At 50.9% G+C, this 15,013-nt stretch overlaps 1 protein-coding gene across 5 annotated transcripts in view; it reads right to left on the minus strand.

Moving 5' to 3' along the window:
- DPP6 (dipeptidyl peptidase like 6) overlaps positions 1–15,013 on the minus strand; it is a gene marked incomplete at its 5' end in the record, with an annotated part of 373,544 nt that overhangs the window by 42,614 nt on the left and 315,917 nt on the right. For 4 of the 5 annotated variants that reach the window (XM_081148107.1, XM_081148109.1, XM_081148111.1 and 1 more), the window contains 2 exons: positions 2,802–2,922; positions 11,537–11,618. In XM_081148107.1, coding sequence (XP_081004233.1) covers positions 2,802–2,922; positions 11,537–11,618 — 203 coding nt within the window. The remainder of the gene's footprint in view (positions 1–2,801; positions 2,923–11,536; positions 11,619–15,013) is intronic. The other variant, XM_081148110.1, reaches the window with a different exon arrangement.

Here is a 15,013-nt window from a genome sequence, read left to right on the forward strand (position 1 = left end):
GCTGGCCGGTGGGCATCTCGGTCCCTCCCTGGCGCTGCTGACATGAAGTCCCTCCAAGCGTCCCGACAGGTGCCGCAATTCTACTGTGCTTTTTAAATTTTTCGTACTGGGGGCAAAAGATAAGAAATGCTTTTCTCTGTGGCTGGAGGCGTGAACGTGGGACATTTTCAAGACGCCGCTTTCCTGGGTGGGCAGCCCAGGACCCTCCACGGCGCCCAGCTAGCCCGCCGCGTACGGACCCACAGGGAGGACCCGGACGTGCAGATGGCTCCCGGCAAGTGCACCTGCCAATCACAGGCAACGGGCCACACGCCACTGAGGAGGGCAGGTCCCTTGTATCTTTCTACACAAAGGACAGCATTTTTTAAAAACATGTTTTTATTGATTTTTTAGAGAGAGAGGAAGGGAGAGGGAGAGAAACATCAATGATGAGAGTCATTGACCGGCTGCCCCCTGCACGCCCCCCACTGGGGATCGAGCCCGCAGCCCGGGCCTGCGCCCTGACCGGGAATCGAACCGTGACCTCCAGGTTCATAGGTCGACGCTCAACCACTGAGCCACGCCGGCCGGGCATGAAGGACAGTATTTTACGACTCCAGCAATGCCAGTGGAGACAGATGTTGCAGGCAAATAAATCGTAGGTCCTTAAATTTTGGTTATAGTGGGTATCTGAGCGGCTTCGCGGAAATCCGCCTCTCTCTGAGTCTGCCTCTGTCTCTGTCTCTCTCCGTGTGCCTTTCTGGTCTCCCACTGTCCCTCTTTGTTTTTTTATATTAAAGATTTTAAAAATCATTTTTAATTTTTCAATTACAGTTGACACGCAATATTATACTAGTTTCAGGTGTACACCCCATTGATTAGACATCACATACTAAGTGATCACCCCAACAAATCTCCCACCCCCCTGGCACCATCCATAGTTATTAGAATATCACTGACACTCTCCCCTGTGCTGGACTTTACATCCCGTGACTGTCCCGTAACCGCCGATCTGTCGCCCTCAATCCCTCCTCCTTTGCACCCGGCCCCCAACCCCCACCCCTCTGGCAACTGTAAAATGTTCTCTGTATCCAAGTCTGCTTCTGTCCCGCTTGTTCCTTTATTTTGATTTTTAGGTTCAATTGTTGATAGATATGTATTTAGTGCTATTTTATTGGTCATATTTTTTTATATTTTTCCCGTCTTTTCCTTAAAGAAGACACTTTAACATTTCATGTTCTCTGTCCCTCTGTCTCTTGGCCTCTCTCTGTCTGTGTGTCTTTTTCTGACTCTCTGCCCTCTGTTCCTCTCTCTCTGTTACACACACGCTCGCCCCCCCATCGCTCGCTAAGCGTCCTCTGTTGCCGTGTTATCCGTGTTGGGAGATCTGGGCGCAGAACAACCGAGCACATGCAGGAGGCGACCAATCAATGTGTCTCTCTTTTACATTGATGTTTCTCTCCCCTCCCTCCTTCCCTTCCACTCTTTCTAAAAAAGAAAATCAATGGAAAAAAATATCCTCAGGTGAGAATTAACCAAAAAAAAAAAAAAAAAGCCCACAAAAAATTAGAGGCCAAGCCCTAGCACTTCACGCCTCAGTGTTTTTAGTGACATTACAATGGGAATTAATACTCCGGTGGCACATGAAGTCCCCGCAATGCAGGATCCCAGCTCGCGGAATGCACGGCGCTGGGGAGGAACGACAGTGTCTGGGCTTCATAACGCCCAGGGCACCCCTGGCTCCCTGGGCCGCCCGGTGCTGAGCGCTCGCTGCGCCCACGTGGTCCCTGGCGGGCAGGAGGACACGGGGTCTGAGGACCCTCACGGCCCTACGTCCCCACACCCTGATCTTGGACGATCGGCCTCCAGGGCTGTGAGGAATCGGTGTGTCGCTCAGGCCGCCTGTCTGAGATGTTCTGTTACAGACGCACTGAGGAGGGTTAGTGAGGAAACAGACACACAGTGCTCGGCCCGAACAGCGACCAGTAACGCGGCGGGACGGTCTCGCGAGCGGGGGGGGCAGATGACAAATGTTAAGAACAGAGCTCCTGGCTCCGATTCCTAGTTATTTAATCCCACACACGGCTGGGGTCCTCTCGTCCCAGAGGACACCCAGTGGTAGGAAGCGTCCCGCAAGGCAAGGACCCTGGATGGCGACTCACTCGGTTGGCTCCTCTCGGGAGCTTTCACCTGTTATTTCTTTCCCAACTCTGCCAGCCTCAAGGCACAAGTCACTGGACCTGTTGGAGTGAGAGTCAGGAACCTGTGCCTATTCCAGTGTCCCCAGACGTCACCTCCTGGTACAACACGCCTCCCGCTACAGCGCCTCCTGCCCTGGAGCCGGAGGGCTTTGGTCCTGGAAGCCACCAGGTGAGCGCTTGACGCTCCAGGCTCCTGCCCGCAGCCTGATGCGCCCTGAAGCCCCAACAGCATCTTTTTAATTTAGCAGAAGCTCAAGAAGCTGGAGTTTAATGTATAGTTAAAGTGAAAGGAAAAGACAACCACCACCACCTGGGGCAGTGGCGGCCACACAACCACAGTGACTACATGACCACGGTGACCACATGACCACAGCAACCATGGCGGCCACATGACCATGGAGGACCCTGCAACCACAGTAACCACATGACCACAGAGACCACAGAAACCACACAACCACAGGAACCACATGACCACAATGACCACAGCAACCACACAACCACAGCGACCACATAGACCACATGCCACGGTGACCACATGACCACGGCGACCACATGACCACGGCAACCACATGACCATGGCAACCACCCCGCCCCGCTCCTCGGCCGCTCGGCATGTCTCACCTTCGTACAGCCAGTCGCTCAGGCCGTTGTAGATGACTCCCTCCTTCCCAGTGGAAACCACGCGGATGGCCTGCTTCCCGACGTGTGCGCAGTAGTAGATGTTGTTTTCAAAGATAAATATCTAATTGGGGAAGAGAAAACACACAGCATTAACCCAGAAGGTAGCTATAAGCAGGATGTGCTTCAAGAGTCCGAAACCAGCGATGCAATTTGAGTTTTCCTGGTGCATTTACCCGGCGCGACAAAGGTCATCTCAGGACCCCTTGGGCTCGCCCACGGCAGATAGAATCTGCATTTCGGGTTCATCAGAGACTCAAACTCCACATCGAACTGACACAGTTCACCCAACGCCGTCATTTACCAGGATGGACAATCTGTCATCGGATACTTCTAGGTACGTTGACATCAAAGTGCCCTGACCGTGCCGGCAGTCACAGTTCCCCAGCAGGTAAGATTGGTGGGCCCGGAAACGGGAATCTGAGGTTTATCCACTGAACATTCATCTGGTGCTCGGCCTGGAGCTCCAGCCACGGAGTCCACCGGCCAGGGCACGATTTTGACATTTTTTTTATTGACGACGCAAAGAAGGCAGTTTCCCCAGATCGTCCTGTGGGCAGGATGGACCTAAAGGGACGACCAGGTGTGAGTCCTCCGCTCGGGCCCCCTGGAGCGTAAAGCACCCCCTCCAACCAGAAGGGAGCCGGGGATCTTCCAGATACCAGGACGCCTCCCAATTCACGTTCAGCAGCTGTTCTTACGAGTTCCCCTAAGGGTGAGATGTTAGAGATGACGCAGCTCTAACTTCTTCTACGCCCTCCAAGCCTCTAACACGGTTCGAATCAAATGGGGCAGCGCCCAGTTAATATTAGGAGCGAGTCGAATACCTACGCTAGGTAGTGGAGCCTTTTGTACCTTGGCTGTTATCTTCAGTGGGAGGAAAGGGAAAGCGGGCGTCGCAAGGAGGGGCGCATTTGCCTGGAGGCCGCCTTACGGGCTCCTGTTGACGGTCAGTTAAGATGCCGAATAAAAGGCGGTGGAGGCTATTGCGGCCGGTCTGCGGTGACGCAACGCCACGCGCCGAGGGTAGGGAGTCCTGGGGCGCTGGGCTTGGCGAGGTCGGATATTGGGGTGAACGGCTGGGGTTTCCACTTTTGTTTTTCTTTAATCCCTGCCTGAGGATATTTTTTCCATTGCTTTTACGGAGAGTGAAGGGGATGGGGGGGGGAGAAACATGGATGGGAGAGAGACACGTCGATCGGCTGCCTCCCGCACACGCCCCAAATGGGGCCGGGGATGGAGCCTGCAACCCAGGTATGTGCCCTTGACCAGGAATCGAACCCATGGCCCCTTGGTGCTCCAGCAGACACTCTAACCACTGGGCAACACTGGCCGGGGGGGCCAATTCCCCCCTCTTTTTACATGATACAAACATCCAAACACGGGCCCTCAAGCAGGTATAGATATATACACACACACCTCTTACAGGGACATCTGGGAGGGTGTTTTAGAAAAGTCCCTTTGTTTTTTTGCTCAGGCTTAGCCAGAACCTTCTAGAACCTTCTACGCTCATAAGGAACCACATGACTGTGACATGTCACAGACTGGGAGCTGCAGCTGCAGCTGGGGGAGGAGGGGTGGCCGGGAGATGCCTGGTTATCCGATGTCACAGGCCAGGTCTTTGCACCGAGGGACAGGCTTCTCTGAGGAATAGGCGTGGGGGTCGCTGCTTTGGGAGTCTGGCCCACGAGTCCTGGTGCTCTCCATGGTTCCCAAGAGGCCCCGACCCCTTCCCTGGACGGCCGGCCTGGCTGAGCAAGGACACCTTTGAGCCCAGCAGGGAGCGTGTGCTGAGCTATTTTAATACACAGCCAACCTTCTGCTTGGCTTGGGAGTGAGCACGTCCGAGAAAGCAGGGCTCTCCGAAGAAACCTTAGCAAAGTGAGGAAGCCAATGAATAAGGCAACATCTACAACTTCTTATAAGGTCAGGGGACGTTCTGGCTGCAGAATGTCACTTAGTGTCATGGAAACGTGACTCGGAGGAGACTCAGGAGAACTGACATCAGGGAGGGTCCTCCTTCCTGCCGCCGAGCGCGTCTTTCTCTCCCTGGGAATGAGCTGTTACCCCGCCTGCAACAGCTACGCTCCAGCTCACATTCAACTTAGAAACCGCTGTCTTAAGAAAACTCCTCTTAGGAGTCAAGTTACTGCCCTTTAATTCTAAAAAGAGGCCTCCTGGAAGGTAGAGCGTAGCCGTTAGTAGAGAAACAAAGAGGAGAGATAATAGTTCTTTTTTTTTTTAAAAAAAGATTTTTTTCATTTTAATATGCTTTTATTGATTTTTAAAAAATATATCTTTATTGATTTCAGAGAGAGGAAGGGAGAGGGAGAGAGAGAGAAACATCAATGATGAGAGTCATTGATCGGCTGCCTCCTGCACGCCCCCTGCTGGGGATCGAGCCCACAACCCAGGCATGTGCCCTGACCGGGAATCGAACCGCGATCTCCTGGTTCATAGGTTGATGCTCAACCGCTGAGCCACACCAGCCAGGCAACTGAAGAGATGCTGGGCCATCACTGGGAGCACCCCCTGCAGGCGGAGCCAGGGGAGGGGTGGCAGGAGCAGCGGCGAGTTCAGGTTCGGAAGCAGCCAAGTCCCGGTGCCGCTGAGGGGCTGGGGGAGGACCCGCAGGCACAGCACCCTCGGGACGGGCGCAGGACAGATCTGGCTGGAGGCTCCGAGGGGCTCCGAGGGGCGATGGGGACTCGGCATGCTGGCCGACGCGTGTGATTCACACTCCCAATCAGCCCAGCCGAGGGAATTGTCAAACATCATTCTGGCCCTGAATGGCCCTCGAAGCCATTAGGGTGAAAACTAAAACCATTCAGGTAAGCGATTAGGTCTCCAAATGAAAGAACAAACAGAAAAATCAATCCACTAATCTGCTAATTGCTTGTTATAAGCGGAAATAGCCGAACTGGATCTTAGCCATGATATACGCAGGAATAGAGAGAGTCTGAAATAAATACAAATGGGCCTGTTTCATTTCAGCTCCTTCACTGATCACCTAAGCTCGCTCGGGTCACTGTCCGTCATGAGTAGACATCCGCGTCCCCCAGGAGTCAGACAGGTACCGTGAACCTTCATGGACTGTGGGATAACCTTGTCCAAGGGCAGAGAGACATCCGGATGGAGAAAGGTTATTTTAAAAGGGGAATTATGCCCTGGCTGGTGTGCTCAGTGGTTAGAGCGCCAGCCCACGCACCAAAGGGCCTCGGGTTTGATTCTCGGTCAAGGGCATGCACCTGGGCTGCAGGTTTGATCCCTGGCCCCGGTTGGGGCCTGTGTGGGAGGCAACCAGTCGATGTGTCTCTCTCACATCGATGTCTCTCTCCCCCCCCTTCCACTCTCTCTGAAAAATAAAATAATAAAGGGAAGTGTTACGACCTCCCAGTATTGATAATTGATTTCTAATAATCTCTAGCGACACTTTAGGTTAAATTTTCTTTGTTCAAAGCTCAGTCTGGCTTCACCCATTATTTCAAATCAGTTAAAGCTGAAAAGGAGTGAAAATGAAGTGAGCTGTTAAAATTAGCTGTTAAAGTGTGTGTCCTTTTTGGGGGGACACCCTACATTTGTCGCGAGCCTGTGCTGGGTGCAGAGCCACCGCCATGGGAGACCCAGGCGTCATGGAAACCATTCACCTTCCCGAACAGCCGACAGCGGGTCTGGGAAATGAAGCTGCCCCGAGGTGAGCCAGCTGAATAATAAAACAGCGACGCCTGCGAGGGGCTGTTAGAGTAACTGGACTGGCAACCCTGCAGCAGTTCAGCAGGAGAGAGAGTCGCGGTTATGCCAGGCGGGCGAGGGGACATGGGGCGGTCCCTGTGATATTTTCCAACTATGGAACGTTTTCGGAATTATGACAAAGAGGCGCTCCCTCCATCCAGATGGGAAACTGCACGAAATAGTCCATAAAAGCCCATTACGGGCACCGAGGAGACTGCTGAGCCGTGCACCCCGAGGCTGCTGGGAAATTCTTTGACCACCCAGCCCGCTCTGGTCACGTGACGGGAGTGATGGGCTTGCCCAGGGCTACAATGTAACTGTGGCTCCACCCCGCAGCCTGGAGTCTAAAAAGGTTACTGTAATTTGTATCTGCCCTGTTACATTACCCAAGGGCTCTGTCCTGAAAGGGCCTCTTCTGACTGCGCAAGTCCGGTCCTGCTTTTAAATTGCACTTGATAGATCACCCTGAAACCCTCTAAGCTAATAGCGCCCAGGCCGGCTCGGGCGCCCCCTCAATTGAATCTCCCTAGGAAATAATACACTGCCGCCCTCCAATCAATCGAATTAGGGCCCCGTGGGGAAGGCAACGCGGCTCATCAACGGCGGATGTGCAGCAGGGTCAGGCCCCGGCTTCCAACCCTGCGGCCACCGCTGTCTCAGTTTTGCTTTGGCCTCCAAGTGGGTTCGGGAAATGTCCCTGAAAGGTCTGCAGCCCAGATGGGGGGAAGGGCACATCCGCACGGTGCGCTGGCACCGACAGGGTGAGAGGCAGTCACCTCTAAGGACCCCGTGCGCTCCGACCCCCCAAAACGCTGCCTCCCCTCACGTGGCTTCAGAGCACGTCTGCTGAGTGGGATTCCTAAAGCTCACGGATGAGAACAAATTCCCTTATCTTTTTATTTTAAAAAAATATGTTTTTATTGATTTTTTAGAGAGAAAGGGAGAGGGAGAGAGATAGAAACATCAGTGATAAGAGACAGTCATTGATGGGCTGCCTCCTGCACGCCCCCGACTGGGGATCCAGCCCCCAACCCGGGCCTGTGCCCCCACCGGGAATCGAACTGGTGACCCCTTGGGACCCAGGACGACACTCAATCAACTGAGCCACACCGGCCAGGACTTCTTTTAAATTTTTAACGAATACATACTGTTGCTGTATTCAAGAAACATTCAGAAGTGGGTAAAATGCCCATAGTCTGGCCAGGCCAAAGTATTGATCTTTCCCGATATACCAATATACACAGAACCGCTTACTTTTAGCCCTAATCTGACTGCCTCCTGGGATGATCTGTCCCGCACACGCGCACACAGCCGCCCGCCTATTTCCGACGCCGGGTAACAGCTCGGGCGGCGAACGTGCAGCACGTTACCCGCTCCCTAGACACACGCAGGAGGCTCCCGGCCTTCAAATGACCACCCAGGCGAGCGCGCCATTGACGCCTGTGTGGACGTAGCGCTGGGTTCTCTCTAAAAGGGATTTGTGTGTTAGACGGTGTAGGAATGTCTTCAGGACTCTTACTGCGTGTTTTTATAATGTTTTAAGAGTGAATTTTCTCTCACATGTCTGCCCTGTATTCATACAACATGACCACATTTTGTTAGTTTCCACTGATTAAAAAATAATTATTAAAAAAATGTTTAGCCCTGGCCGGTGCTGCTTCACGGTTAGAGCATCAGCCTGGACACCGAAGGGTCTCAGGTTCGATTCCCAGTCAAGGGCACGTACCTGGGTTGCAGGCTTGACCCCCCGGCCCCGGCTGGGGCGTGTAGGGCAGGCAACCATGGATGTGTCTCTCTCACATCAGTGTTCCTCTCTCCCTCCCTCCCTTCCACTCTCTAAAAATCAATGGAAAAAATATCCTTGGGTGAGAATTAATAAAAAAAAAATTTTTAAAAAAATCTCATTTCCTCTTTGATCCCACAATTATGAGGTTGATTTTGGGTTTTGAAAACCCTAATCTTCAGGGAGCCTGTGGACGGAAGAGCCCCAGCGATCCTCCCTAATTCTCCTCAGTCCCTAACCATAACTCTGCTGGCTGGCCCGTCCATCCCCGTTGGTCACCAAAACTCAACTTATTATCTGAGTGGAAGCGAATATTAAAATAACCGATTTCCACAGAGCCACGGAATGACCCCATGTGGCGTTGGGGTTGAAGGGGCCCTTGGAAAGCGGGTGACTCACTCGCCGGGCCAGCTCCATCCATTATCCCAGGATACGTAGGCGATGCCATCCCCGGGAATTAATTTGTCGGCTACTGTCGTGGACTTCAGTGCCCGTGATGAATGTTTTTACAATGAATGCCAAATTAACCCAAACTGATTAGGCGCTTTTATAAGTTATTAATGGGATGTCACCTCAGCCTGGGCCTCTCCGTGGAGGTGACATTTCATGAAACAATCTCCTCTTGCTGGAAAAAAATCAATCTCTCTCCCCTCGCTGGGTTTGTCATGCTGATAAGGTGCCCCCTGCCGTCTCTGTCACCTAGGCCTGGGTGAGCAGCAGTGCCCTTGGGGACGGCTGTGACCAAGGGGAGGCAGCTCATCCCATTTTGGCTCAGTTCCCCGGTGGCTTTCCCGGAAGGGGAGAGAACCACTGACCAGCTACGGGTCCTGGGGCTGGAGAAGGAAGCAGGAGGGCCCACTGGCTTTTTCCAAGTCCCCCCAGCCCCAGCTTTAATGCGATATAATTGACATATAACAATGTATAAGTTTAAGGTGCTACAAAAAGATTAGCACCACAGCCTCAGCTGACACCTCCGCCCGATACACAGTTACCACTCCATCCAATACATAGTTACCACCTCCGCCCGATACACAGTTACCACTCCATCCAATACATAGTTACCACCTCCGCCCGATACACAGTTAACACTTCCAGCTGATACACAGTTACCACTCCATCCAATACACAGTTACCACTCCATCCGATACACAGTTACCACTCCATCCGATACACAGTTACCATTCCCTCAGCCAGACAGAGAGGACATGTGGGATATCACTCACCTGGGGAATCTAAAAAGCCAAACTCATACAAACCAAGAGCAGGATGGTGGTCACCAGGGGCTGGGTGGGGACGGGGCGGGGGCGGGGGCGGGGGTGGGGGGAAGTGGTTGAAGGACACAAGCTTCCAGTTAAAAGATGAGTAAGTTCTGGGATCTAATGTCTGGGAATTTTATAAGAAACATATTCTCTCTGTCCAGGGTATGGTTTCAGGGTGGGGGTGTCAGAGCAGGGGAATCCTGCTGTCTCCAGATCATGGCCTTTTCTAGACAGTCAGACAGACCCTTTCAAACCCACTTGAAGCTGAAGGTGTAGAGGGACAGGACTCGACGGTTTGTTTCTGAACAGTGTCCCTGACCCCCTAGGATCTGAAGAAGAGTCAGAAAAGAGATGCACCCCTTTGGATGCCCACGCGGGCCCCTGCGTCATGTCCTGCATGTCCTGGCTTTCTCAAGGGCAGCCGGAGTCACCTTCGGACACACACCAAACTCTCACTGGATACAATTCTTTTTTTTCTCTCTCATTTTCTACATTTTGCTTAAGCCAAGTAATAATCCTAATGCAACAATAACAACAAAAGCCATCATTTATCAAGTACTTTCTTTATAGGAGGCTCCAAGTCGTGAACTCTAAACGGATGAACTTAATCCACACATCGGCCCCTCCGAGGTCCATGCGATCATCTCTGTCTGGTGAGAGCGCGCCTTTGGTAAGGGCCAGAAACAAGAATATTGCCCTCTCCCCTTTTTAAAAAACCCTCACCCCAGGATATTTTTCCATTGATTTTTAGAGAGAGTGGGAGGGAGAGAGAGAGAAACATCGATGTGAGAGAAACACATCAACTGGTTGCTTCCTGCACTGGCCCCGACCGGGGCTGGGGATCGAGCCTACAACCCAGGTATATGCCCTTGACCGGGAATCGAACCCTTGACCCTTCAGTACACAGGCCAACGCGCTAACCATCGAGCCACGCCAGCCAGGGCCGAATGTCGCCTTTTTGACTCCAAATCTTTTGCTATTAAGGGCCCTTCATAAAGTGTAGCTGAAATGCCCCCATTTAGGTCAATATACTTTTATTCTCGTCTCCAGGAAGATGCAGAGTGACGGCTGACTATCATCCACACTGCAGCATTCATGCCCTGGGAGATGACGACTGAGCTCGCTCCCTCTTCCAAGTGGGAAATAGAGCCTGGGACTCTCCTCAGTGTTCTGCCACCGGGCATCGTCCCCACCTCCCCACTCCAGCAGATTCCCGGACAACTCCTGCACTTGCCCTTCATTTCCACCTCCTGACGCTGTTCTCACTGAGGACTCCCCAAGGGATTCATTAACTATCCTTCCAGAGCTGCTCGTGGGTCAGCATCCCGGCGGCAAGCCAACCAGACAGAGGCCCGCTCTGTCTCCAATCTTCTGGGGGCACTGGCAGATGCCAGTCTTCAATCCTTCCTTCCTTCCTTCCTTCCTTCCTTCCTTCCTTCCTTCCTCCCTCCCTCCCTCCCTCCCTCCCTCCCTCCCTCCCTCCCTTCCTTCCTCACCTGAGGATATTTTTCCATTGATTTTTTAGAGAGTGCAGGGAGTGAGGGAGGAAGGGAGGGGGGCAGAGAGAGGGAGACCGATGTGAGACAGACACATCAAACCTGCCTCCAGCACTCGGGACTGAACCTGCAACCCAGGTGGGTGCCTTCGACTGGGAACTGAACCGGCGACCCTTTGGTTCGTAGGCTGACGCTCTAACCACTGAGCAACACCGGCCAGGGCCAATTCCGATTTTAAGAGAATTCTCCATCAGGAAAGAAATAGACATGTTACATTTGCAGACGCCCCGTGTGCTTATCCGCAGTGTAACTCACACACACAGACCGACTAGGGTGAGATAATATTCAGGCTATAAAAAGGCAACTTCATCAAATGCAAAACGTGGGCACCGAATGCGCTTTGCTTACCAGCTGCTGTCCCTTGGGGCCCCACCCTGCATACTGCAGTTTCGCGTTGCTGACCTCCGGGGGATCAAGACTTTGAGGGTCCCTGGAAAACAGAACAAACAAAGCAACATGGTGGGAAAGAAGGATTTCGGATGCTGTAGTTTTATTCTCCCCCTAAGCCTCCCCCCCCCACACTGCACCCCTTTTAGAAGCTGAGCTGTTACTAACCCGTCTCGGGAGCCACCTGGTGACTCCGGGTGTGTGCAATTTACAGAAACTGACTCAGGTCCTGCTGCTGAGCCCAAATAGTAAATATTCACCCAGAGAGAACGGGCGGAGGCGTCTATAGATCAATTTTTAAAAATATTCAGAACAGTCAAAATTAAAAATTGAAATGCATAACTATGCGGCGATAAATCCCCCTAATTTATATCTCCATCTTTGGCTTTCCTGGCACATAGCTATTTTTTTTTTCTCCCCTAAGCATAACGTCAGGTCATTCTGACTTCCCAGAACCAGCGGCTTCAAGGACAGGTTCCATCTTTTGGTTTGTGTTGATAGATACCACTCTCCATGGAGAGAGAGACATTGAGAGAGAGAAATAGAGAGAGACATTGAGATGGAGAGAGACACTGAGAGAGAAATTAAGAGAACATTTTTTCCTTTCAAACATCACCTACATTTTTTCATTGTTAATTTATTATGTGCACAAAACCACACCACCAAAATCCTGCCTATGTACTTAATGGTCATAATGGATAAAAATCATAATGAAAAGGTGAAAAAAACCTAACACTCTTGTAAGTGTTACATGTTTCAGTATATTTTGTAGCCACCGCTGTCTACAATGTGTAGAAAAGACTGATGGTCGTATTCTTTTGGACGAAGCCTCCCCCCAGGCTCCCCAGGTGGGATTCTCTCCCTGTTCTGCTAAAAAGCCCAGCCCAGCCCCTGTGATGTGAGCACCTGTCACGTGGCTACAATGTATCTTCAGCAGAAGACACAGCTAGGAATGTGCTTGTTCATCTATAAAGAGACTCTGACTGAATGGTCTTTGAGGAAGGAAGACGCTGAATTTTAAGGAGTTGCTTAAACCAAAGGGACCAGACAGGAAGGGAGGTGAAGTGGGTGGGGATGTGTGAGCGAGGGCTTGGATCAGTAGGAAATCCTAAAGTAAGCACTTAACGATCCTACCAGGGCAAGACGGAACACATTTCAGAGTCAAAGGCACTGGGGCAGGTGGGAGTCTGCCATGCCCAGCAGTTTTAGATGGTGTCCCTGGGTCTGCAGTAACCAGGGACATCTGGACATGGGGTGACAAAGCACCAAGTGAGGGATGACAATGACAGGACTCAGCTGGGTGCCCCGGCACTTAGGAGAGCAATGGGAGTGTCTTAACATCCCAGGTCCCCAATAAATGTTAGCAAACCTACCATTTGTGTGATTTCACTATTTCAAGGTATTTTCATAAACATGGGTGATTCCTCACTGAGAAATCTGTGTGGGGAAAGGTTTTCTAAGGATGACTCAAAATCCAGATGTGATAAAATAGAAGAGCGATATGTTTGAGTACATAAAAATTTTCAAAAAATGGCATGACAATATGTCACAAAAGATGACTGAGAAACTGGGAGAAAATATTCATAACACATACTATGGACACATGGCTAATATCTCTGTCATATAAAGAACTCTAAAATTAAGGTTTCAAAAGACCAAAGCAAATGACAGAAATATGAGAAAAAGACACAAGGGGACAAATCTCTAAAAATATATTCAAATAGCCCTGGAACATCTGAGAAAGTACTAAACATACGCAAAATGAGAGACATGCAAATTGAAACTATACTGAGTTATTTCTTACCTATGAAATTTGCTGAAAAACAAAAAGAAAGCAAGTAAAGATAACTACATTGTGTTGGTGAGGCTGTGGGGAAACAGGTATTCTTGTGCTTTGCTGGTGGGGACGCAAACTGGTACAGTCCTCTCAGAGGGAAATCAGGGGATTCCTGATAAAGTACACACTTAACTCTTGACCCAGACCACTTCCTAGAAGACACATCTCTAAAGACACAAAAATACACATGCAGAAGGTTGTATTCAGTGCTGCTTTGTAATTATGGAATATGAGGAACAATGTGTGGGTGAGTAACCTGTGGTATATCCATACAGTGGAATATAATACACCTGTCAAAAAGAACAGAGATCTCCATATAATGACATGAAGTGATTTCCATGACAGAACTATGCAAAGCCCTGTAAGAGAGTAGCTATAGTGTGAGATCCGTCCTGTAAGAAAGGGATATGGGAAAATATGCATGCATCTCCTCATTTGTGGAAAAAAACAAATACAGGAGGCATAACCCAGAAACCAGAGATTGATTACATACAGGGGTGAGAGGAAAGAAGGGAGGCTGGGAAGAGGTCACTGGGAAGAGGAAGGAGTTGTGTTTCTCTGGATGTATTTTTTTGATATAACACCCAGTCTTAGACCATAACAGGGTTTTCCATACTGTTCACAACCCCCCAAAATGAGACAAACAATAACAACAACCAGGATGTGGGGACACTGCAAAGGGAATCGAAACTTTAACTACAGAACATGTCCTATTTCAAACAAAGCACAGTGCTACACAGAAGGGGCGGCGGGGGGGGGGGAAGGAACCAACAAAAGAAACTTCTGTAAACAGCATCTTGACAGGAGACCCCGAAGCTGAAGGCTGAGGAATTGCTGTGGTCTAGCGAGTATGTTTGCCCAGGGGTACGGGTGAGCGATTCTGAAATGACTTTAGGGGTGCACTAGAAGGGACTAGTGTGCAAATGTAAAACACACTGGAGAGAGTGGGGGCCAGGGTCCGCCCTGTTGGAGGAGAGAGCTGTGAGGAAAAGGGGAGTGAGAGCAAACCCGAGGAAGTTTATCTGCTGGCCTCTTGCTCAGCTTTCACAGCATTCCCTTGGGGAGCACACACTTCCATCCACAGAGGAAATCCTGGGCACTGCATCAGCACCCAGGGGACCCCCAGCACTGCTCCCTGCCCTGAGCCTGAGAGCTGGCTCATTGTCACCCAACGGACTGAAATTCTCAGGTGCGTGTGTGTATGTGTAAGAGAGACAGAGAGAGAGATACAGAGACAGATGGAGAGACAGAGAGACACAGGGAGATAGAGACAGAAAGACAGAGACAGAGAGACACACACAGAGACACAGAGAGACAGAGAGAGACAGGCAGAGATGGAGACACAGAGAGAGAGAGATAGGGAGACAGACAGAGAGACAAAGACAGAAAGACAGAGACAGAGACAGACAGAGACACACAGAGATACAGAGAGAGAGAGAGAGATAGAGACAGAGAGAGACAGGGAAACAGACAGAGACAGAGAGACAGAGACAGACAGATACAGAGATAGACAGAGACACACACAGAGACACAGAGAGACAGAGAAAAAGAGATAGAGACAGAAAGAGAGAGGCAGAGATAGAGACACACAGAGAGAGAGA

This window comes from Miniopterus schreibersii (assembly GCF_964146895.1).
Source record: "Miniopterus schreibersii genome assembly, chromosome: 9".
In the NCBI taxonomy this organism is placed as follows: Eukaryota; Metazoa; Chordata; class Mammalia; order Chiroptera; family Miniopteridae; genus Miniopterus; species Miniopterus schreibersii.